The sequence below is a fragment of the Oryx dammah genome, unplaced genomic scaffold, assembly GCF_014754425.2.
Source record: "Oryx dammah isolate SB20612 unplaced genomic scaffold, SCBI_Odam_1.1 HiC_scaffold_2, whole genome shotgun sequence".
In the NCBI taxonomy this organism is placed as follows: Eukaryota; Metazoa; Chordata; class Mammalia; order Artiodactyla; family Bovidae; genus Oryx; species Oryx dammah.
The window spans coordinates 72,529,058-72,555,923 of record NW_024070186.1 but is presented as its reverse complement, the minus strand read 5'-3'; the positions used below and the strand labels follow the sequence as shown (position 1 = coordinate 72,555,923).

The following is a 26,866-nucleotide window of genomic DNA, read 5'->3' as shown; positions in this document are numbered from 1 at the left end:
CAAAACTATAGCTACAGAAAGCAGATCAGTTGCTATTGTTGGAGGTGAAGAAAAGGGAGAATGGCCACTAACTTTTTGGAGTGACAAATGTATTCTGTATCTTAATGATGGTGGTCATATGCTATACATTTGTCAAAATTCATCAAACTAGTAAATTTTATTGTATATAAATTATACCTAGTGTTTAAAATTTTTTTTTCAAGAAGGACTTTTATTTCTTCCATCACTTACTAAGAACTATGTCATTAATCTAAAGCTCCTCTATTATCCTGACTTCCCTGGTAGCTCAGATGGTAAAGAATTTGCCTGCAATGCAGGAGACTTGGGTTTGATCCCTGGGTAGGGAAGATCCCCTGGAAAAGGAAATGGCAACCCACTCCAGCATTTTTGCCTAGGAAATTCCATGGACAGAGAAGCCTGGCAGGCTATAGTCCATGGGCTCACAGAGTGGACATGACTGAGTGACTGAAAAAAACACACATGCTCAAAGATGCCTTTGAACTGTGGTGCTGGAGGACTCCTGAGAGTCCCTTTAACAGCAAGGAGATCAAGCCAGTCAATCTTAAGGGAAATAAACCCTGTTGATTTGGAAGGGCTGATGCTGAAGCTGAAACTCCAGTATTTTGGTCATCTGATGTGAACAGCTGACTCATTGGAAAAGTGCCCGATGCTGGGAAAGATTGAGGGCAGAAGGCAAAGAGGGTGTCAGAGGATGAGATAGATAGATGGCATCACCAATGCAATGGATGTGAACTTGGGTAAACTTCGGGAGATGGTGAGGGTCAGAGAGGCCTAGAGTGCTGCACTCCATGGGTAGCTAACAGTCAGACCCAACTGGGTGAGTGAACAAGAACAATGCTTAAAGAACTCTACCCTCAGTTTCTGACTCACATCCTCTGTGACTGCACTGTCCAATAAGGTAGCCACTAGTCACATGTGGCTATTGACAATTTAAAATAAATTAAAATTAAAAATTAACTTCCTCAATTACACACTATATTTCAAGGCCTAAACAGCTCTATGTGGCTGGCTAATGGTTATCATATTAGACAGCAAGGAAAACATATCCATCATGACAGATGACAGCATTATTCTATAATCTTCAGCTTCAAAACAGACTAAGACAGCTTCCAAATGCCACAGGAAAAAAATGAAACAAGGAAGAATGAGTAGGTTCTTTTGTACTATAAAATGTTTACAGAAGAATGATAAAATTGGAGGAAGTCAGGCTTTAAAGTCACACAGAACTGAGTTCAAACTCCTAACTCATCCCTGGGTAAATTATTTTCCAGCACTTCAGTTGGAGAAACTGATATAAAATGAGTATAACAACATTCATTAAACATATATAAAAGTTGTTGTAAGGATTAAATAATACAAGAAGTACCTAATATAGTGCCTGGCATATGGTATAAATATAAGTTCCTTAGTTTAATTGCTTCCTTAGTTTCCTTAGTTTAATTCCTTCCTTAGTTTAAATTAAGGGTACCTTTTGGAATGTTGGCTATCTGACATTAGGAACCAGCAACTCTTTTTATTTTACAGTTTACAATTTTGGTTAAGATACATTTACCAACCACCATTTCCCTGAATTTTTAAGGATATAGATGTATACTACACAAACAAATCACTTCTTAAAGCAAAACAGTACATAACCAGTTTTAATAGAAGTGTTAATTCTTACCTTAGATGAAATGATCCGGTTATCTATAAATTTCTGAGGTGTATAATGGCCATACTGAGGAAACCTGTTGGCTATGTAAATAGTTCTTGTGTCACTTTGATGTGGTGGGTCAAAACCCTAAGGCAAAGCAAAAGAAAAATAATTGTCAGCAAAGTTAGCTGTCATGATTCTTTACTGGTGGTACTTTTTAATTGATCATATTATACCTATTACTTGCCTTGAACTGCATATAGGGTTAATCTATTTAAGCCATTCTTTTTCTTTCAAAGTAAGTTAAAGTTGCTCAGTCGTGTCCGACTCTTTGCGACCCCATGGACTATACAGTCCATGGAATTCTCCAGGCCAGAATACTGGAGTGGGTAGTCTTTCCCTTCTCCAGGGGATTTTTCCAACCCAGGGATCAAACCCAGGTCTCCTGAACTGCAGGAGGATTTTTTAGCAGCTGGGCCAACAAGGAAGCCCCTTTCCAAGTAAACAGGTACGTTTTCTTTAGATATAAACTAACTAGGTAATAACCTCTGGTAATCAAAAACAGTCCATTCTTTGTCAGAGATGCAACCACAAGAAAAGAATAATCATACAGGAGATCTACAGAAGTTCGTGAAGGCTTCTTTCCTTCTCTTTCATTCCTGGGGTTTCTTGCTTTTCTCTTTCCTACTTCCTTGCTTTTCTCTTTTCCTAGTTTTTTTCTGATTCCTAGTCAGTGATGTGGAAGCCCAGCATAGCTAAGGCCTAGTCAACAACTACTATGTCTGATGACAAAGGCTTACATTTTATTTTACACCCAGATCAACTCGGTTTCAAAGAGCTTTGTTCCCAGAGAACTTTTACAAGCATTTCTTCATGCTAGTTACATTATCAATAGACTCTCTCACATGTGGATGTATGAATATGTTACAATTCTGGCTTCAAATTTAGAAGACATTCAATTAAGGTACATTTAGTAATCATCTACAGTGGAAAGGTTTGCCTTGACAAGAAGAGTAATACTTCATTTCTACAATATTGCACTCTTTTTCCAAAGTGGCAAGTAAATCTTTTTATTTTTAAAAAATTTAGTTTTTAAGGATAATTGCTTTACAGAATTTTGTTGTTTCTGTCAAACCTCAATATGAATCAGCCACAGGCATACATGTCCCCTCCCTCCTGAACCTACCTCCCATCTCCCTTCCCATCTCACCCCTCTAGGTTGATACAGAGCCCCTGAGTTCCCTGAGACGTACGGCAAATTCCCATTAGCTATCTATTCTACATATGGTAATGTAAGTTTCCATGTTACTATCTCCATATATCTCACCCTTTTCTCCTGTCTCCCCATGTCCATAAGACTGGCCTCTGTTTCTCCACTGACACCCTGCAAATAAATTCTTTGGTACCATCTTTCTAGATTCTGAATATATGTGTTAGTATATGATATTTATCTTTCTCTGACTTACTTTACCCTGAATAATAGGCTCCAGGTTCGTCCACCTCTTTAGAACCGACTCAAATGCATTCCTTTTTATGGCTGAGTAATATTCTACTGTGCATATGTACAACAACTTCTTTATCCATTCATCTACTGATGAACATCTAGGTTGCTTCCATGTTCTAGCTATTGTAAATAGTGCTGCAATGAACAATGGGACACATGTGTCTTTCTCAATTTTGGCTTCCTCAGGATATATGCCTATGAGTGGGATTGCCGGGTTATATGGTGGTTTTATTCCTAGATTTTTAAGGAAGCTCCATACCATCCTTCCATAGTAGCTGTTATCAATTTACATCCCCACCAATAGTGCAAGATGGTTGCCTTTTCTCCACACCCTCTTCAGCATTTATTGTTTGTAGACTTTTTGGTGAGGGCCATTGTGACTGGTGTGAGGTGAAATCTCACTGTAGCTTTGATTTGCATTTCTCTACTAATGAGTGATACTGAGCATCTTTTCATGTGTGTGTTAGCCATCTGTATGTCTTCTTTGGAGAAATGTCTGTTTAGGTCTTTTTCCCACTTTTTGATTGGGCTGTTTGTTTTTCTGGTATTGAGTTGTATGAGCTGCTTGTGTATTTTGGAAATTACTCCTTTGTCAGCTGTTTCATTTGCTATTATTTTCTCCCATTCTGAGGATTGTGTTTCACCTTGCTTATAGTTTCTTTTGCTGTGCAAAAGCTTTTAAGTTTAATCACGTCCCACTTGTTTACTTTTGTTTTTATTTCCATTACTCTAGGAGGTGGGTTATAGAGGGTCTTGGTTTGATTTATGCCATCGAGTGTTCTGCCTATGTTTTCCTCTAAGAGTTTTATAGTTTCAGGTCTTACACTTAGGCCTTTATTCCATTTTGATTTTATCTTTGTGTATGGTGTTAGGAAGTGTTCTAATTTCATTCTTTTACATGTAGCTGTCTAGTATTCCCAGCACGACTTGTTGAAGAGGCTCTCTTTGCCTCATTGTATATTCTTGCCTCCTTTGTCAAAAATAAGGTACCCAGAGGTGCATGGGTTTATTTCTGGGTTTTCTACCTTGTTCCATTGGTCTATATTTCCATTTTTGCAGAATGGCAAGTAAATCTTCAAAACTTCTTTGACTGGGGAACCCTTGACAGGTTGAAGTTGAAAGTCACTCAGTCATGTCCAACTCTTTGCAACTCCATGGACTGTAGCCCACCAGGCTCCTCTGTCCATGGGATTTTTCAGGCAAGAGTACTGGAGTGGGTTGCCATTTCCTTCTCTAGGGATATTCCCAACCCAGAGATCAAACCCAGGTCTCTTAGCATTGCAGGCAGTCTTTACTGTCTGAGCCACAGTGAAGCGCTCACAGGTTGAAAGCAATCACCAAATGCAAGACCTTTTTTGGTTCTAACAGCAATGATTCAAATCTTCTTAGATTTACATGTTTTTCATGATGGTCAAGGGCTATTTACTAGAATTATGACGTTATTAGGAGATCAGTTAAACTTGGTATTCATAAACTACAATGATCCACTTTTATAAATTAAGTGCTCTTAAGCTAGTAATCTACGAAGTAATGTGGCTGCCTTTCCATGCTTGGCATCCCTGTAAAATTTCCATTAAGTACAGACATACATAGGATAATGGAGATTCCCATATTACCTAGAGGAATATTTTGTTTAGCAAATTAGAATATTAGCAGTGCTATGTTTGGGTTTCAATGGCTGTTGTTCATGTTTTTAAACAATTTACTTTGTGATTTTAGAAACAGCTAGCACACAATGGTGCAAATTAAATGTATTTGTATGCACCATGAAGAAATGAAGTTTTATTTTATCTGTTATGCTATTTAAAGTGATGACCACACTTTGTGGATGTGAATGTGCCATTATGTATCTGATTTCAAAATCAGTTTAAGGATAAAATGTGGCACATATTTATTTTCCTCATTAATTTTCTTTTAAACATTTTGTAATTGTGCCCTATAATAATTCTTGGGAGAAAAAGGCAGGTTTCAAAATCAGAGTTGGAACTCACTAGTCTATCTGGAACATATTAATCATTTAAAAGATGTATACCATTTATTCGATCAACAGCTATCTACTGAGTTTAAGCACTACGTTAAGCCATGAAGGATAATATGATTTATTAAGTATGCAAGCACAATAAACAGATGAACAGTCTGAATGCTACTGCTGTAGTCTATGACTGTGTTTCTCAAAGAGGGTCCACCAGAAGTTTGTCTATACAGTACATAAGAAGAGACACACACAGGTAACTGAAGCACTAGACTCCATGGAACATACTTATTCTGTATCCAGTCTGTAATCATGTTAAGCTAAACCCTAAGTTATACACCATGCATGTAAAGCTTCTGAGATAAAAGAAAAAAGAGCAAACCTGAGCAAACTGATATAAAGATATAAATCTTTAAGATGTCAAGACAACTGAGACTGAGAACCACGGATACAAAATTCTTTTTGCTAAATCCCAAGATTATTAACATGTACATCTAAAGTTACACAAAAAACAAAGAAACCAAGACCTTACCCCAAAATATATTATGACATTACTACTACAACCTCTCATATTTCATAGTATGAATATACTATATATAAATGCACGCAGTTTACAGGAAGCAAATGCTCATCATTCTCCATCCCTCTCTCCTGAACGAACCAGTGATCACACACAAATGCTGGAACTCCTGAGATTTCTACAATTACTTCAAGAAGATATATTGAAAGGTTTCAAAAATCAGTTTTAAACTGAATTTTAAATTCAGTATCACCATATTCCAGGAAATCATATAAGATGACAATACCAAAAGGAAAATAATGATAGCAACGTCTTTCCTTATTCCCAAAGATGCTGTAACACCCACTTAAGCATTCTGAATTGTTTTTCCAGTGATTAATTCAAATGACCTTATCCAATCTTGTTATAATCAATAGCATGTATATACATGTGGGTGTATTTTTTTACACACACCAAATAGTTAGATTTTATATTTGCGACTACAGTATAAGGATAGCTAAGCGTTCCTCATGGAAATTAAACCTATAACTTCAATACGTGAACATCATCTTCTCTGCCACAAATTCAAGTAGCCATGAACTAAATAAAAAAATAAATAAAACTGTCCAAAAATGAGAAAGGTGACTTAGAGCAGGGCTTCAGGTCTGTATCTCTGAAATTGTATGCAAATTTGCGTATACATGCATTAAAAATTTTTTTTTTATTCTGGCCGTGCTGCACGATCTCAGTTCCCTGACCAGGGGATTCAACCTGGTTCACAGCAGTGAACGTGCAGAATCCTAACCACTAGACCACCAGGGAACAAGTATTTTTCTGATGACACAATAGTTTTCAACAGATTTTGATGACATAAAGAAAGCTAGAATCACTTTAAGGTCTTGTTTTATACTTAGCTACCCACCTCAGTATTCCATATTTTAAAAATGACACAGAGGATCTTTATTTCAATAACACCTCTACTTTCTTTAACAGAAATCAAAACAAATACCTTTTATCAGAATTAATTCTATAACTATACTGTTAGTGTGAAGTTCAAGCATAGTTTCATACTATTTCCAGCAATCATTATCAGCAATTCTATGGTACTGCACAATCTGAATTCCCTAATCACTAGGTTAAGGCCACACATCAGGGGCCAGAACCCTCTGGCATATTACACTTTCTGTTGTCCACCCAGACTATCCACTCACACCATGAATCTTGGATGGCTTGCTCCTTTCTTCTCTGACTTCATCTTGTCCTGAGTAAAGGAACTGAGATACAGTAATGCTGTTCTAGCCATCCTGATTTTTGCACCTGCTAAAAAGTAGAGTACAGGTGACTCTTGAACAACTCAGCAGTTAGGAGCTGACCCTCCATGCAGTCAAAACTCTGTGTATAACTTCAGAATTGGCCTTCTGCATGCTCGGAATCAGTCCTAGAGTACTGTAGTATTTACTGCTGAATAATCCACATATAAGGGGACATGCACAGCTCAAACCCGTGTTGTTCAGGAGTCAACTGTATAGGATTTTGGAGGCACACAAATTTAAACTGTAGTATTTACTGCTGAAAAATCCACATATAAGGGGACGTGCACAGCTCAAACCCGTGTTGTTCAAGAGTCAACTGTATAGGATTTTGGAAGCACACAAATTTAATTTTTATTTAAAAATTAAAACTCACATATTCTAAGAAATTAAAAACCTCTTTTTGTCTGGATTTGTGAGCATACGTAAAAACCGCAAGTATTTTTTTTTAAGTGGATGAATATTTAAGATGGAAAAAAAAGCCCCACAATGGCATTCAAGGAAAAAACGGAAAACACATGCGACTGATTTGAAAGCGATTTCTTGTGTAACAGCAAACTCCTGAAGTCTAGAAAAACCAAACCAGAAAACAGCTTCTAATTTTTAGAAGCTGGTCTTTGGCAAAAAGCAGTACTTAGAAATGAATCATAACATATTTTCATACCAAATATACCAACCTCTGTACTATTCTTAAAAATCTCAAAAATTTTATAAAAAATACAAGCATTACAAATAAGAGCTAAGAAAAAACCAAAACTATAGTCCTGTAATTAAATGTCACACTTCCTTAACAAAACTAAGAGAACATTTTTAGAGCTTAGTGATCAAATCTGTACATGTAATCATTCTTACATGTGATCTATCTCCTCCAAAATACAAAGAAAAGGCTACAAAACAAATAAAAAACCCATGAAAAATAACATAAAAAGAAGCTTCAGAATCAAAACTTCAACGGCACTGTTATTAAAAGAAATGATCAAAAGCTTTATTTCAGTCACACACTTGTATGACAGAAAGTGATTTCTGTTGCCTACATGTTCCAATGTAACGATGCTTCTGGGGAAGAATGATTTAATGTACTTTACCAAATCTACAAAATTAATAGTGAATTACTGTTTCCTGGATATGGACTTTAAATAAACATCTATGTTGTGTTGTGCTCAGCAACTCTTCCGAATCCATGGACTGCAGCCCACCAGGTTTCTCTGTTCATGGGATTTCCCGGGCAAGAATACTGAAGCGTGTTGCCATTTTCTTCTCCAGGGGATTTTTCTAACTCAGGGGTCGAATCTGTGTCTCCTGCATTGGCAGTCGGATTCTTTACCACTGAGCCACCTGGGAAGCCCAAAATACATCTATATGAAGGTATTATAACTTTACACTGTTAACAGCCTAAAGCAAGGCGAGAGGAAATAACTTAAAATGTCTATGATGTAAACACAATAATTTCAACTTTTTGAATCATGTTACATAATTTTCATTTTAGGATTTACGGTAGTCTGCCAACTATCAGACCAGTCTGGGCTTCCAAGAACTGCTCCTACTGCAGAGGTAGGTTGAACTAGCTTTCCAGCTACAGGATTCAAAATATAGAGTAATCTTTGGCATCACTGACACAATGGACATGAGTTTAAGTAAGCTCTGGGAGTTAGTGATGGACAGGGAAACCTGACATGCTGCAGTCCATGGGGTCTCAAAGAATTGGACATGACTGACTGGACTGAGCTTCTCTAAAATTCTTAAATCATTTGCAAATACTTTACTATAAGAAGTTCATCTCTTCCAGGAAGCTTATCTCTTCTGTTACTCCCCAACCCTAATTACCCACACCAACATACACCTGTAGCAGCCCCTGTGGCAATAACAGGGCAACTCCTCAGAAAAGTGAACACAGGATATCCACATGATCCATCAATTCTGCGTCTGAGTAAAAACTCAAGTAGATATTTGTAAACTCATGTTCATGGCAACATTGTTCACAACAGCCAAAAGGTGGACACAGCCAAGTGCCCACTGACATAAGAATTAATAAACGAAATGTGGTATCACAATGGGATATTATCCAACCTTAAAAAGGAGGGAGATGTTGACACATGCTATATCATGGAAGAACCTTGAAGACATTATGCTAAGTGAAATTAAGCCTGTGACAAAAGGACAAAATTGTATGATTCCTCTTACATAAGGAATAAGAGTTGACAAATTCATACTTTGTCAGGCATTTATTCAAGGGGCGGAGGGGAGAGTAAAAGGGAGGGGAGAGTAAAAGGGCATTAGTGTTTAATGGGTATAAAGTTTCAGTTTGCAAAGATGAAACAGTTCAGGAGATAGACAGTGGCAATGGCTGCATAACAATGTCACTGTACTTAATGCCACAGAACTGTACATTTAAAAATGGATAAAATGGCAAATTTTATTTTAAGTATATTTACTACAATTAAAAATGTATCAATTTCACCCATTTGGGACTTTACCATAGATTTTCTGTATTAGAAGTTTTCTATTTGGCCATAATTTAACTGTGACAGTCTCTTACTTGCTAAACTGGTGATTTCTGTGTATAGAATCACAGAGACATTTATGATAAAAATAAATCTGTGAAGTAGTTTTAGCTTACATCAAATTTTAAAATTACAGATTTCACTAAGAGAGAATTTAAGGTTTCTGTAACCAAGAAACCTAAATTAATTTTCTTTATCTACCTATATCTATACCTACAACTGAACACTGGCTAGATAACAAGTGAAATTAGTAAATCTAACTGTAGTGTCCAAATTGGAGATAGATGAATGAACAAATTTCTACTAAGATTTCTCAAACATTTTTAAGGCTCCTCTTTCTCTACTCACAATCATAAACAATGGCAATGAAGATATGGCTCCCTGGGTCCTCCTCAGTACATCAGAAGCAGTGGGTTTACAATTCTGAGGCCACAGCAAGAATCCTTGATGCAGAAAACATATCCTTTACAAAGTACCTTCAAAATTTAATATCTTAAAATACGTACCAATCTACAAAGACAACCATAAAATTCTAAACAATAACAATATTAAAGAGAATGGCATCTGTTAAAAAGAATGAAATCTTTTTAAATCCACAGATGGGTTTTAAGGGCATTATGCTCAGTGAAAAGTCAGTCAGAAAAGACAAAATAGTGTATGATCTCACTTATATATAGAATGTAAAACCAAAACCAAAAAAGCCCAAGCTCATAAATACAGAAATAACAGAAAACAGACTCGCGGTTGCCAGGGTGCGGCTTGGGGAGTGGGTAAAACAGGTGAAGGAAGTAAAAGGTACAAACTTCTAGTTATAAAATAAGTTACAGGATGTAATGTGCAGCATGGAACATAGTTAATAATGCTGCATTGTATACGCAAAAGTTGCTAAGAGTATAGATTTTAAAAGTTATCATAAAAAAATAAAATAAAAAATAAAAGTTATCATAAGGAAAAATTCTGTAATTCTTGTGTGGTGATGGATGCTAACTAGACTTCCAAGGTGATTATTTCGCCATGTAGAAAAATTAGCAATAAAGTATGGGGTTTAATTAATAGCAATGTATTAATACTGGTTTGTTAGCATAATAAATATAGCATAGGATGTAAGATGTTAACAATAAAAGAAACTGGGTGAGAAAAATGTATAGGAATTCTCTATTATTTTCGTAAACTTTCTGAAAATCTAAAACTATTTTAAAATAAAAAGCTATTTTTTTTAAGAAGTTAAAAGCACAGTCCTCAAAAACAAGGACATATATAAGTTAGAGCAAAGACGCACAGACAGACAGACAGACATGTGCATGATACACTGACCTGGAATTTCTCATTTTGCCCCAGATCACTGCAAACTTTATCTACAGGAAACATTCTGAGGGAACTCAGGGTCTAAGGCATTATATGAAGACTGATGACAGGATCTCTAATTACTTAAGACTTGACTTTCACTGTCTCATAATAAATTCCTAAGCTGTTTTGTTTTTAATTCTACAAATATATGCTGGAAAAATAGTTGATCAAACACTGGTAGGTAAGTACTGCCTCCCTTTAATGCTGCATAGGAGGTGGATCCAAAGTCTCCTGTAAATCTAAGTTTAGAGGCCAGTTCCTCTACAATATTTAAATTTCAATAGAAAAAAACAAAATTAGAGAACTTCCCGTTCAATGTAAAAATTCAAGTTCACCCTCAATCTTTGTTCGAGTTTTCTGAACTAATAAAGAGCATGGTGGAGATGTAAGATAAGGAAGGATACTTATATTCCTTTTATTGCTCAGGAGATGCAATAGTAAAGAAACAGTTTCCTAGGTAAAATATGATTAAGACTTGAACTGACTGTATACAATTCAAGCTTTAATGTTCAGTTACACTCACTGCAAAAAATCTTACGAGACCAGTATGTACCCAAGTATCTACTGAGGAAAAATGCTTGATACTATGCTAGGTACTGCACTCAGTTGCCAAACTGCCAAATTCAGACTTAAATTTAAGAAAGTAGGGAAAACCACCAGACCATTCAGGTATGACCTAAATCAAGTCCCTTACAATTACAGTGGAAGTGATAAGTAGTCAAGGGATTAGATCTGATAGACAGCGTGCCTGAAGAACGATGGATGAGGTTCATGACATTGTACAGGAGGCGGTGATCAAGACCACCCCCAAGAAAAAGAAATGCAAAAAGGGAAAACGGTTGTCTGACAAGGGCTTACAAACAGCTGTCAAAAGAAGAGAAGTGAAAGTCAAAGGAGAAAAGGAAAGATACACCCATTTGAATGCAGAGTTCCAAAGAACAGCGAGGAGAGAGAAGAAAGCCCTCCTCAGTGATCAATGCAAAGAAATAGAGGAAAACTAGAGATCTCTTCAAGAAAATTAGAGATAACAAGGGAACATTTCATGCAAAGATGGGCACAATAAAGGATAGAAATGGTACGGACCTAACAGAAGCAGAAAATATTAAGAAGAGGTGTCAGGAATACACACAGCAAGAACTATACAAAAAAGATCATGACCCAGATAATCACGATGGTGTGATCACTCACCTAGAGACAGACATCCTGGAGTGTGAAGTCAAGTGGGCCTTAGGAAGCATCACTATGAACAAAGCTAGTGGAGGTGACAGAATTTCAATTGAGCTATTATCAAATCCTAAAAGATCATGCTGTGAAAGTGCTACACTCAATATGGCAGCAAATTTAGAAAACTCAGCAGTGGCCACAGGACTGGAAAAGGTCAGTTTTCATTCCAATCCCAGAGAGAGGCAAAGCCAAAGAATTGCTCAAACTACCACACAATTGCACTCATCTCACACGCTAGCAAAGTGATGCTCAAAATTCTCCAAGCCAGGCTTCAACAGTACATGAACCGTGAACTTCCAGATGTTCAAGCTGGTTTTAGAAAAGGCAGAGGAACCAGAGATTAAATTGCCAACATGTGTTGGATCACCAAAAAAGCAAGAGAGTTCCAGAAAACCATCTACTTCTGATTTACTAACTATGCCAAAGCCTTTGACTGTGTGGATCACAACAAACCGTGGAAAATTCTCAAAGAGATCAGAATACCAGACAACCTGACGTGCCTCTTGAGAAATCTGTACACAGGTCACGAAGCAACAGTTAGAACTGGACGCGGAACAACAGACTGGTTCCAAACAGGAAAAGGAATATGTCAAGGCTCTATATTGTCATCCTGCTTATTCAACTTATATGCAGAGAACATCATGAGAAATGCTGGGCTGGAGGAAGCATAAGCTGGAATCAAGACTTCGAGGAGAAGTATCAATAACCTCAGATATGCAGATAACAACACCCTTATGGCAGAAAGTGAAGAAGAACTAAAGAGCCTCTTGATGAAAGTGAAAGAGGAGAATGAAAAAGTTGGCTTAAAACTCAACATTCAGAAAACTAAGGTCATAGCATCCAGTCCCATCACTTCATGGCGAATAGATGGGGAAATGGTGAAACTGTGACAGATTATTTTGGGGGGCTCCAAAATCACTGCAGATGGTGACTTCAGCCGTGAAATTAAAGTCACTTGCTCCCTGGAAGAAAAGTTAGGACCAACCTAGACAGCATATTAAAAAGCAGGGACATTACTTTGCCAACAAAGGTCCATCTGGTCAAAGCTTATGGTTCCAGTAGTCATGTATGGAGGTGAGTTTTGGACTATAAAGAAAGCTGAGTGCCAAAGAATTGATGCTCTTGAACTCTGGTGTTGGAGAAGACTCTTGAGAGTCCCTTGGACTGCAAGGAGATCCAATCAGTCCATCCTAAAGGAAATCAGTCCTGAATATTCATTGGAAGGACTGATGCTGAAGCTGAAATTCTGATACTTTGGCCACTGGATGCGAAGAACTGACTCACTTGAAAAGACCCTGATGCTGGGAAAGATTGAAGGCGGGAGGAGAAGGGGACGGCAGGATGAGATGGTTGGATGGCATCACCGACTCAATGGACATGAGTTTGAGTAAACTCTGGGAACTGGTGATAGACAGGGAGGCCTGGTATGCTGCAGTCCATGGGGTCACAAAGAGTCAGACACAACTGAGTAACCGAACTGACTGACTGATTTGACCATTCTGAAATATCAAGCAACTTAGTATTTCATTTGTTAAGTGACCCTATAATTTAATTTAAAAAATTCATTATAAATACTATGAGCATTGACTATGTGCTAGGTAATATGCTTGGTATTGTGAAAATACCAAAATGAGAAGTCAGGACCTTGCCCCGAATAAAACGTTATTTTTTTTTAAATGCCTTTAATAAGCACAAAAAGTGAAATGAAAATTAAATGAGTAAAATTTTGACTGAAATAGCAGTAAGTCACTAGATGACTTGCTTTTTTTCCTACAGAAAATTATCAAACACATTCTTCTAAATAGTTAAATAACAACTTTAAATATATAAAAACAAACTATGGCATAATTTCATTACAAATGTAATAAAAGTTACTAATAAAAAAGGACAACTATCCTATCTCTTTTCAGCATTTCCAATTTCAACATCATGAGGTTCTCAAATATCAAAACAATTTTGTGGTTCCTAAAGTATAAGATGAAAAAAGATATTTAAAACTGAAAACCTTTCTAAAAAATTTGCCACAATGTTCAAAATCAATTAAAATTTATTGCATTTGATATTAGATAACATATTCAAGAGGAGATGTGTATTAGGGTACAAGCAAGGCTTAACTTCTTCTAATACCTACATTATTATGTCAACTTGAAAATGGCCACATTGGCTAACTACAGCAACTCTTGATCGCTTCTCTCCTTTTCCTCTCAGACCTGTCTCCTCCATCTCCAGAGTACCACTGCTACCTACAAATTTCTTTCCTCAACTCATTCTCTCCTCTTGCCTCACTCTTGGTTAGATTTAAAAATGGCAGGAATGGGAAAGAGATATATAGGGAAAACTGCTGTTCCCACTAATTCTCTTCCACACTCATAGATACCTGGCAAAAACTCTGGGTTATGTCCTGCCTCTAGCACTAATTAGTTACTAACCTTGGAAAAGTACATACTTTGAACTCTTCCTTCTGCTTCACAAGATAGATTAAAAAAAAATTTTTTTTTTCTTTAAGACGACTTAGCTAGGCTTAAAATAAGGTAATCTTTTCTGTAATCAGGGGCTGATCCTTTGGTACTCTGGCTCTGGAAATAGGCAGTCTGAAGTTCAATCCCCTTTTGTACCTGAGTCCAAGAATCAGGTTCAACTGAAAGGAGGCTAAAAACAGCTGTGTATTTTTAAATATGTGTAAAATCTCCAAAGAGGTAACAGAATAATACTTTTTTTAAGAACAAAATATTACAAGACAAATCAGACAAATATACATCAAGAACAAATGGAAATGAAAGAGGTCCAATAATAAATTTGGGGTAGTGGCGGGGTGGGGGGGGGAGTAATTTAAATTAAAAATCCAGAAGACAAGGATGAACTCTAGACTGGAGTGCAGCCATGGCTTTTCCTGCCTGGCCCTGGATTCTCCCTTTCTCCTAGGAGATGCTGCTGAGGCTTGGGGTGGGAAGACAGTTGAGGGGAAGGGGGAGGTGAGAGGAGCGAAGTGAGGCAGGCCAGGCCGGAGGCCAGAGGCCTAGCCCATGAACACAGGAGCAAACTGGTGATTACAAACTAGAGCTAAGAATTCACACTGAAAGCAGCACAGAGAGAAAACATATGAGAAATATGAACAAGAAGCTAAGAGCCACAGAGCATAGATAAAGATCAAGCAAGAGTTAGAGAATGAGAAAACTGAAGTCGGAGAAGCAACATTTAAACGGGAAAAAAGCTGTAAAATTTTCTGAACTGTAGAAATGACAGCTTTCAAATTGAAAGCACATACAAGAGTAGAGGAGGAGAAACAAAAATCATGAAACAATTTGAGTACAGCATAGTAAAACTGCAAAATAGAGGACAATGAGATAATCTTAAAAACAATGTTAGAGATTATCAGCAAAGTAATGACTATTACATTAAAAGCATATTTTACACCAATATTGCATTTAAAGCATATTTTACATCAATATTACATTAAAAGCGTATTTTATACCACCAATCAATGTCTGAAAGCAAAGAAATAAACAGTATCTTCAACATGCTGAGTGATGGGTTCGATCTCTGGTTGAGGAGGTTCTGCATGCCGCACAATGTGGCCAAAAATAACAATAATAACAATATGTTGTGTGAAAGTAACTGTTAATCTAGAATTCTGAATCTACCTAAATTAGTATTCAATAATAATTAGGAATAAAGACATTTTAAGCCATAAAAACTAAGGGAGTTTACCACACATGAAGCCTTGCTTAAAAATAACTAAAGAATGTATGTCAGCAAGAGTAAAAGTAAACACATAGGGAAGAGGTGGTATTCAAGAAATAAAGGTGGGCTTCCCTGGTGGCTCAGTGGTAAAGAATCCACCTGCCAATACAGGAGACTTGGGTGTGATCCCTGGTCTGGGATGACCCCACCACATGCCACAGAGCAACTAAGCAAACCAGTGTGCCACAACTACTGAGCCTGTGCTCCAGAGCTGGGGAGCCACAGCTACGGAAGCCTGCACTCCACAATGAGAAGCCTGCGCACCGCATCTAGCCAGTGGCCCCTGCTCGCCACAACTACAAGACCCAGCACAGCCAATGCGCAAGTAAATAACATTTAAATTAAAACAAATAATGGTGAAAAAAAAAATCACTGTAGTAAATCAAAATGAGTAACAGGTAAAAAGCTAGAGAATGTTTTGAGTTTAAATGTTTTGCGTTTCCACAAACATTATGGAAGAAAGTATTTGTGAATCACATATCTGGTAAGGGTCTTATGTATATAACTCTTGTAACTAAAAGAAAACTTTAAAATGTGTTAAAAGATCTGAATAAGCATTTCATCAAGAAAAGCCTCACAAAATACAAACAAATCAGTTAATAGAGAGATGAAAAGATGTTTGAAATCATCAGTCATTAGGCAAATATAAATCAAAACCACGAGTTACACTTACATTCATGACCACAGCTAGAATCAAAGACAAAAACAAGTACTGGCAATGATATAAAGACATTGGAACCCTTATACTATACATGCCTGGTAGGAATGTAAAACAGTGTAATCACTTTGGAAAAGTTTGGCAATTCCTCACAAAGTTAAAAACAGAGTTACCACATGACCCAGTAATTCCACTCCTTACATATTTACCCAAGAGAAATGAAAATATACATCCACAAAAAACTTGCACATGAATGGAAAAGGAAGCATTACTTCTAACAGCCAAAAGGCAGAAACAAACTAAATGTCCATTAATTGATGAATGAATAGTCTTTGATATATCTATACAGTGGAATTTTAGCAATAAAAAGAAATGAAGTATGGATATATGCTACAACACAGATGAACTTGAACACATTATGCTAGGTGAAAAGACCATCACAAAATACCACATACTATATGATGCCATTGACACAAAATGTCTAGAGGTGGCTAATCTAGAGACAGAAAGTAGATTAGTGATTGATCACAGCTGGGGGCTAGTGGCTTGCGGGGTTGGGGGCGGTGGGGAATGGAGAAAGAGAATGGATAGGCAATCTCTTTTAGGGAGTATAAAAATGTTCTAAAATCAGAGTGTGGTGGGGCTGCATAACTCTATGCATATACTGAAAAACTGAACTGTGCACTTTAATGAGAAAATTATATGTGGTTATCTCTCAATAAAGCTGGTAAAAGAAAAAACAACAGTTAAACTATTAAGTAATAGCAATGTGGAAGGTAAGAGGGAACACAAGTCAAAATCTTGTAAATCCCTATATTATCTGTAAGTAGAGAAAGATAATAAAAGGATAAAACTACAATCTATAGCTTCTACATGATCAAATGGAAAAATATTAATAGACCTTAACAAATTCAATGCAAAGCCAATCAAAATCCTAGAAAGATTTTCCACAGAATTAGACAAAGTGATAACACAAATAAAAAATAGCATATGGAAGAGTAGAGAGCCAAAGCAATTCTAGGGGCGAAAAAAGGATTGGGGATTTTGCCTGATCAGATATCATAAAACACTACGTTAAGACAATGTATTATATTATTCATGCACCACCAGATCAACAGATGAGTGAAACAAAATAGAGAACCTAAAAAGGGAACACAACACAAAGACAATACTGGAATATGACAGAGAAGGCAAACAACAGAGATTAGTGGGGAAAAGATGGCCCATTCAATAAACAGTATTGGGACAAATAACTTTCTATATGGGAGAAAATAAATTCTCTACTTTATTCCATATACAAAAATAAATCCCAGGCACATTCAAGACCTGAACGTTGTAAAACGTTGTAGATTTTTAGACAACTCTAAGAAAATGCCAGAAAGATAGCTTTATGACCCTAGGAAGGAATTCCTAAACAAGTAATAAAAAGTAGAAATCATTCACCTAATAATAAGTTTACCTACAAATAAATTTAAAATATGAAAAAAGACATCATTAAGTTAAATACAAAGTGCAGGCTGGAAGATATTCACAACATACACAACAAAGAATTGGCATCCAGACTACAAAAGAAACTAATAAGGAGAAAACAAACCACTCAACAGAAAAATGGGTAATCTATTCACATTAAAGGGGGCTTCCTTGGTGGTTCAGTGGTCAAGAATCTGCCTGCCAGTGCAGGAGACATGGTTCAATCCCTGATCTGGGAAGATCCGACATGGAGCGGAGCAACTAAACCGGTGTGCCGTCTAACTATTAAGCCTGCGCTCTAGAGCCCAGGAGCTGAAATTACTGAGCCCACATGCTGCAACCTCTGAAACCTGCACCCTAGAGCCTGTGCTCCACAAGAGAGGCCACCACAATGAGAAGTCTGAACATTACAACGAACAGTAGCTCCCCTAGAGCTTGGCTCAACTAGAGAAAAAGCCCACGCAGTAACAAAGACCCAGAACAGCCAAAAACAAATAAATTTTTTAAAAGAGAAAAGAAATACAGGACATCTTAATCTCACTAGCAATCAGGAAAATGCAAATTAAACAAAATGAGATACCTTTCACACTCACCAGATTGATAAATTTTTTCAAGTCTGACAGTACAAAGTGTTGACCAAGATGTAGGGAAAGGGGAACATGGTTTTAGAAAATAATTTAGCAATATTTAGTAACAGTCATAAAGTGCACACCCCATGGCCCAGCAATTCCACTTCTAGGTATGCCAATTTAAAAAAACAAGCAAGAATGGCCATTGCAACATTTTTTTTAAACAGGAAAAAACGGACAGAAATTCAAATATCCATTAGTTCTAGAAGAATGGATAGGGCAGGGATTGCTTCATTTTGGTATCCAGAGACTGGCAATATGCTATCACAGAGTACATGTTCAGAAAATGTTTGAGTGAATGAATAAATTGAGAAAGAAGTAGTGTTACCTAAAAGGATGGATGCAGAGTTGAGAAAAAGTTTTTGTTATACGGAGAACTAAAACAAAATAGGCAAAAATCCTTCCCTTCATGATATAAATGAGACAAAGTACAAAATATGTTAAATAGTGATAAGTGCTAAGAGAAACAACAACAAAAAAAAGGCAGGGAAGGGGGTTAGGGAAGTGTGCAGGTGGCAATTTACAATTTAATACTGAAAAGGCCTCAATGATAACATCTATACAAAGACTTGAAGGGAATGAAGGTGCCAACAAATTAACTGGGGGGAAGCACATTCTAGCCAGAGGTGACAGCCAGGGCAACAATCTTAAGACTGAATGAAATCCGTCCTGCACTTCTGATGAACACCAAAGTGTATGTGGATAAAGCAAAGTGGGTGAAGAATGATGGGAGATGAGAAGTGGTCTGGGCAGGGACTTGGATACAGATCTAGCAGAAACTTTGGCTGTTATTCTGAGCAAGGAGGCAAGTTCTTAGAAGGTTTTAAACATAGGAATTACATGACCTAACCTGTGTTTTAATAAGATCATTCTGGCTGCTATGTTGAAAACAGACTATAGGGATAAAGGGGATAGTTAATGATGATAGTGGCAATCACAAGGTTCTTTGGAGCATTTGGGCAAGGTCCCTACTTCAGTACAGCTAGGATAATTGGGCTTCCACTAATGCTTGACGAGGCTTCCCTGATAGCTCAGCTAGTAAAGAATCGGCCTACAATGTGGGAGACCCCGGTTTGATCCCCAGGTTGGGAAGATACCCTGGAGAAGGGAAAGACTATCCACTCTAGTACTCTGGCCTGGAGAATTCCATGGACTGTAATTCCATGGACCCACAGGGTTGCAAAGAGTCAGACACAATTGAGCGACTTTCACTTCACTTCACTAATGCTTAACCTCTTTAATCAAATGAAAAATTGAGTATCTGAGGATATATGTCTGAACACAGAGATAAAATAAGCAAATATTCTAAGATTTAGGATCTTAAACATTAATATTTTTTTGGCTGCACTTTGCAGCATGCAGAACTTCCCAGACCAGGGACTGAACTGCAGCTCCTGCAGTGGAAGGACGCAGTCTTAACCACTGGACCACCAGGGAAGCCCCCAAACATTTAACTTTTGAGGTTAAAATTTACTTAGCCACACCAAAATAATACCACTATAGGCCTCACTTCCTTGGCCTACCCCTCATTCATTCCTCAAAGGAAAGGCAAAGAACACAGGTACTTCCAAACTGATGTGGAAAGAAACCTGATATTCAGTCAACCAACATTTGGTGGGTGGGCACCTCCAATGGGCCAGCTGCTGCCTTGAGTGAAAGGGCTCTAAAGATAAAATATAGCCCATCCCAAGATATTTACAGTCTAGTCTACTGTGTAAGATTGTCTAGACTTACATAACGTGCTATAAGGAAAAATGAGCTCACTTTTCATGTTATACGGCATTACATTTATGTAGTTTTTAAATTTCCAGTAACCATTTTTTAAAAAGTAAAAAGGAACAGACAGAATGAACTGCAAAATTTTACTTTACCAATAAATCCAAAATATTACTCAACATGTAACCAATATAAAAAGTTGAGATATTTTACATGCTTTTTTTCACACTGTTTTTAAAATCCTATGTGTATTTTATACTTAAGCATATTTTAGTCTGAACTAGCCAAATTTCAAAGAGTACTGGACAACATAGTTATATAGGAAAGACCTATTTTTTAGAAAACTGAAAACATTTTGACACAGGTACAGGGCAAAGTAAATTAGTAGAGGGAGGCATGAATGTTTTCACAGCTTAAAGAAAAAGTAAGAGTAAACAGACTACAGATAATTGATGTGGAGAGCAGGATGAAAGAACACAGATGGACTGGTTAGTCTGGAAAAGAGGACTGTCATACCTTTCTTTGTGATAAGTGTAAAGAGAAGAACAGAGGATTAAACAAGTTTGGTGAATGTGAATAGGCTGGGTTTAGGCTAAGAGCTTACCATTTTTCTCAGTGAATCAGAAGACAATCTTACTAGCCTCCTTCTGCCACTGCAGATATAAACCTGAAGGGACTACATGTATAGAACAATTTAAGAAACTGTATCCTAGTATGACAACATTAAGTTATATTTTTAAAAATTACAGTGATTTCCCAGCTTTTCTTTGGACTGATCAATCTTGAATTTTGTCACTTTATCTCAAAACACAGAAGCAATAATATGGATTAATTCTTTATCTGACCACCTATTCATTTATTCAAAAAACATGTACCCAGTGTCTACTCTTATATCAAGTTCTGTGTGAGACATGAAATACAGAGATAAATAAGGCCCTCACTGACATGTGTCCCCAGTATTTAGCTCCTTATGTATGCACACAGTAAGTGCTTTAAAAATACAGCATTACATTGTACTGTAAAGAAATATTACATGTCAATTAAAATATGAATTGACAAAGATTTTCATTTAAATCTAACATAGCACTGTACAATAGAATTTTCTGTGATAATGAATATGTTCTATTCTGAACTGTCCAATATAGTAGCCATGTGGAATTTTAATTTAATTAAAATTTTAATAGCCATTGTGGTTAATGGCTACCATAAAAATATAAATATGAGACTACAACGAGTTAATGGCATTTATCATAATCAAGGTGCTGCCATCTCTAATGAGTTAACACATGTGATGCTACAATAATACTCATTGTACCAGAAAGACATCGTAAGAAAATTTTCTTAGTGTAAAATAACTAGGATTGTGAGCTCAAAAACGAAGAAAGAAAAAGAAAAAGGAAAGGATAGTTCAATCTTTTCAGTCTACTTTTCCAAAGAAAAACATCAACTTTCTGACAACCTCTATTTTTCTCATTGTGTCAAGAAGTGAAAATAGTTTGTGGAGATAAGCAGTCAAGTTGTGTTTAATTTAACAAGGAATTAACAGAACATACAAGTTGTGTCTGTAACAAAATGACAATAAACTTTTTTTTTTTGGCACGACAATTTAAGAGGCTGGAAATCAGGATTCATACAATAAATAAAGTCTGTTTTTACTTTCAAAAATCCTGTCTGTGATCTGCTTATTAACCTCTCCAAAGCTGTCCTATTTATGAACTTTCTTTGTGTGTGTGTGTCCTACTCTTGCGACCCAATGGACTGCAGCCGGACAGGTTCCTCTGTCCATTGGATTATCCAGGCAAGAGTACTAGAGCAGGTTGCTGTGCCCGTCTCTTGACTCTACTGCTGAAAGACTCAACCCATTGAGCAAATCGAAGTATACTTTAAACTAGCCTATGAACTGAATAATTTCTGGTGCAGGAACTAGAAAGGCAGTTTATGACTGGGATAGTAAAATATACTTATTACTCTGCGTATTCACCACCCTTTACATATAATTTAAGTGACTGTACAAACTTAATCAAAGAGACAAAGTCCTACATAGGCACAGGTCTGATTACATACTTGGAAGATCTGATAACTTAAAAGTAAAAACCAGTGAAGTGAGTGACTAATATCAGAGATAGCATTTTTTATGCACAGCAACTTGTTTAACTTGTTAATCACCCCATAAGGCATTTCTTGTAAATTAACCACACAAGAGTTTTTGCCCGTCCTGTTAGCTGTGTTTGGCTGAAGCCATTAAAAAAAAATTAACAGACTGCCTATTCTGAAGATGAATACAATCAGGATTTTATCCAGGTTAACAAAAAATACCTAACACTGAGAAGTGGTGTCTTACTCTACTAGGAAAAACTAGAAAAAACCACTAGCACACAAAAACACCATCAGGTAAACAAGATTTCTATACATGAAGATGGGCAAATCAAAAGCATGAAGCCAGACCTGAAATAATTAACTTCTAGAGTCAAGTTACCCAGCTGCGGCTTATTGCAATAAAGCCAAACTATTACAACAATTTGGTATTATAATGACATCATTAGCTTGGCTGTCTAATAAGGAATATATCTGGGAAATCTGAATTCACAGTTACCTAAAAATAGAGAGCTAACATGTGCTTGAGGGAGTGGCAGGCAGTTCTAGTTTTATTTATAAGGTATTTTTTTGAGAATGATGCCCACTGCCAAATGAATTAACAGAAGGCTGGCTCTAAAACAGCATACTTCTTAAACATAAAAATGCTTTTCTAGAGTAGGGAAAAGGAGGTATCAATGTGTTTAGTCCCCAAAAATCTTTACAGTCCCACAAAAACCGTTTCTGCTTCACTGTCTTTTAAATTAGTAAATGAAAACACCGAATTGTAGCAGCATTTAATTACTAACGCGATTTAGAAATTAACCAGCAACCAGGAACAGACATCATGGAGGCAGGGTAGACTTCTTCAGCCTGGAGCAATTTCACTCCTAACTGTCAACATTGCCTTAGCGTTGTATTTTGGGGTCTGTAGTTGCCAGCAAGCAAGAAAGTTTTCTCTGTGAATTAATTCGGAGAAAGGTGGCGCTTTTTATATGCCTTAAATCACAGTTTTCTAAAATTCTTTTTTTTCTCCAGATGTTCCAGTAAAACTGAAAAGTTAACCATTGGTTCCAAATCGGTCTCGTTCACACTGCCTCGAGAACGGAAAAAAGTAAGGTTCCCATTCCAAAAGTTTCACCTGGGGTGGGGTGAGGACAAGGCAGGAAGAAAACCGTCCTTCATAACTATCTCACTTAGCTTCCCAACTAGACGGGGTTTTAGAACATTCTTTCTCACCCAGGCCTCGGGTAAATTTTCTTTGAGAGGAGTCAGACTAGACAAGTTACCCTTCTCCTTGATAATCCACGCAACCTTGAAAACAGCGAGGAGAGGGGGCTGGAGACAGATCCTCGCCGTCCCCTTCACTCAAACCAGTCCCAAACTGTTAAAGGCAGGAAACACGAGCCTCTTTTCTCTCCCCAACACCTACTCTCTTTCCGTCCCCTCCGCCCGAGTTCCTCAGCCGAGACGCCGACCTCGCTCCGCAACCACTTTTGGTCCCGGAGCGGCTAGGAGGAGGGAGTAACCGAGAAGCTTGACCAGGAAGCGGCAGCCTCCCGCCGCCGGCCCCGGGGCCCCGGGCTCGGCGGTGAGACGTGTGCGGGGCTGCGCGGGGCACTGCCGGCTCCGGGACCCGCCTCCAATGCGGCCTAGCCCGGAGCTCGCGCCCCGGCCTCGCGGCTCTGCGCCGCCGGCCCTTCCCCGCCGCCACCCGGGCCCGAGAAGCCGCGCGAGAGCGAGCGTCCGAGAGGTGAGAGGCGGAGGTACCTACCAGCTGCTGCCGGACCCAGCGCCACATGCCCCTTCCGTCGCCGTTCCCGTCCCGCGAGCCGCGGGGGCCGAGGGGCTCCAGGTGGAGGCTGACGAGCCAGAGGGGAAAGCGGGAGAGCCCCTCCGGCTGAAGTTCCGCTCGCCGCGGCCGCCTCACTCCCCGCGCTGGGGCCCCATCTCCGGCGCCGGCTCCGAGGTCCTACTGGCGCGGTCCCGGCGCCGCCCCCACCCGGCGCAGCTGAGTCGGCTGCCGCGCCGCAGCCACCTTCATTACTGACCGTTGTCGCCCGCAGTACCGCCACAACTCCGCCCCCGGCCCCCGGCTCCCGGGCCCACCTGGGCGGGCCGCGGCGCCACGGCCCGCCCCCGGACGTGACGAAAGAGGCTGCGCGGATCAAGGGCCGGGGCTCAGCAGTGTGGGTGGGAAGGCCGCGCGCGTGGAGGGGGCGGGCTGTCGATCGCCGCGTCTGCGCCCCCCCCCCCTTCATTTAGCGGGTTGGATTAAGTTAAACGGCTGTGGCTTGTATACCGAGGCCGCAGCTTTTGGCACACTCATCTGTTTCTACCTCCTGTTGCAGGTCTGCTTCTGGCTCTGTACTTTCTTTGGTTCCTTCAGCCGCCCAACACGCACACGTACCATCAGGAGTGTAGTGACTGAAAGTTCATCCCCAGAGGTCTCCAGTTTCGGTTCAATTAAATTGTCCAAAGTGTTTGTCTCAACACATCGCAGCTCTCGTTAGTAAACGAGCGAGCTGGGGCTAGGGGAATCTTGATCACTTAAGTAATTTTGAAAGGGGATGCAACTCCCCTGTGCCTGTTCGGGTATAGACCAATGTTTCCGGAGGAATAGACAAGATATGTTGTTTTGCAGTGCTAAATTGAACAGGTTAGAGGGGAAACACTTTCTGTGGGAACGTAGTTGTTTACTGTTAACTGCCGAACTGCGGTTAAGAATACCGCGTAAGTAGCAAGACCTAAGTAAGATGAGGGTATGAAAGAATAGAAGTAAGAAGGAATATATTGTAAAGACAACTGGAATAAAAATTTGACTTGGAAGGCTGAAATGAAGCGCCCGGTCTCGCTTTATTCAAGCTCCTATACATCTTGAGTGTTATGTAGAGTATCGTGTACAGTATTTTGCTGAATTAAAGCACACTTCAACACACGAGAGTTAAAAAATTTTTTTTTCATTAAGCAAAAACAAATTTAAGTGAAATTAGCAAAACTGGGCACTTTTTTCGTATATATATAAAATTTTTTAGTTTCAGTTGTTTATCCTCTAAGTTGTATCCGACCCTTTTGCGATCCCATGGGCTGTCCATGGGATTTACCAGGCAAGAATACTGGAGTGGGTTGCCATTTCCTTCTACAGGGGATCTTCCCAGTCCAAGAAACCCGCAGCTCAGGCCTTGTCTCCTGCATTGCGTGGGTCCTTTACCGCTGAGCCACCGGGGAAGCCTTAATTTCAGAAGACATTCCTTATTATATAATGATTATCCAGCACCACAAATAGAACCTTTTCTTAGGGGCATTAATGATCTGTAAAACCAAAAGTGGAATTTTACATTTTATGTATAGTCTGACTACAAAGAAAAAACGTAACCTCACTTCTGTTCTTATGACTAAATCTTTCTTTATGACCCTAAAAGGAAGTTTGCGATACGTTTACTTGTTTGTTACAGTGATCAAACATTACTACCATTCATGGAACACTTGTGTGTCCCAAGCCCTATAATAAGCTCTTTACTTGCATGGTCTGTTTTCAGTCAGTTCAGTTTAGTCACTCAGTCGTGTCCGGCTCTTTGTGACCCCATGAATCACAGCACGCCAGGTCTCCCTGTCCATCACCAACTCCCCGAGTTCACTCAAACTCACGTCCATCGAGTAGGTGATGGCATCCAGCCATCTCATCCTCTGTCATCCTCTTCTCCTCCTCTTCCCAGTCCCTCCCAGCATCAGGGTCTTTTCCAATGAGTCAACTCTTCACATGAGGTGGCCAAAGTACTGGAGTTTCAGCCTCAGCATCAGTCCTTCCAATGAACACCCAGGACTGATCTCCCTTAGGATGGACTGGTTGGATCTCCTTGCAGTCCAGGGGACTCTCAAGAGTCTTCTCCAACACCACAGTTCTAAAGCATCAATTCTTTGGTGCTCAGCCTTCTTCACAGTCCAAATCTCACATCCATACATGACCACTGGAAAAACCATAGCCTTGACTAGATGGACCTTTGTTGGCAAAGTAATGTCTCTGCTTTTGAATATGCTATCTAGGTTGGTCATAACTTTCCTTCCAAGGAGTAAGTGTCTTTTAATTTCACGGCTGCAATCACCATCTGCAGTGATTTTGGAGCCCCCCAAAATCTATCCTTTGAAGTTGATACTATTATTTTCATTGTGTGGATGCAGAAATGGAGGTTCAGGTTAAGTAACTTTCTCAGGTTAAGTCAGCAGAGCTGGGATTCAAATTCCCAGATGCAACAAAAACTCATGCTCTTATGATATTGTAAAGAAACAAAAATATGAATGTATGTACTTTTATTCATCTGCAAGTGGTCTGATTAAAATTAGTCCTGGAAATTTTTATTTATATGCCACTAAAGTTTGTCAAGACAAGAAATAGAAAGCTAAAGGACATTTTGTGTATTATTATTTAACTGTGTCCCCATTTTCAAAAGGCAGAGTGGGAGGAATTGAAGCTGATTCTAAATTCTGTGATGGAATATGGTAAGATGTTATTTCAAGATAACCATGTAAAGATAATAATTGTAGCTCAAACTGTCAGTAACAGAATGAGT

General features: G+C 38.6%; 1 protein-coding gene across 2 annotated transcripts in view; it reads right to left on the bottom strand.

The window, feature by feature from the left end:
• The window catches only part of ATP11B (ATPase phospholipid transporting 11B (putative)), a 109,756-nt gene extending 85,396 nt beyond the window's left edge, over positions 1–24,360 (bottom strand). For both annotated transcript variants that reach the window (XM_040251666.1, XM_040251664.1), the window contains exons 1-2: positions 24,073–24,360; positions 1,685–1,801 (exon numbers count right to left, since the gene is read on the bottom strand). In XM_040251666.1, coding sequence (XP_040107600.1) covers positions 1,685–1,801; positions 24,073–24,099 — 144 coding nt within the window. In that variant the 5' untranslated portion in view covers positions 24,100–24,360. The remainder of the gene's footprint in view (positions 1–1,684; positions 1,802–24,072) is intronic.
• Positions 24,361–26,866: the final 2,506 nt, after the last annotated feature.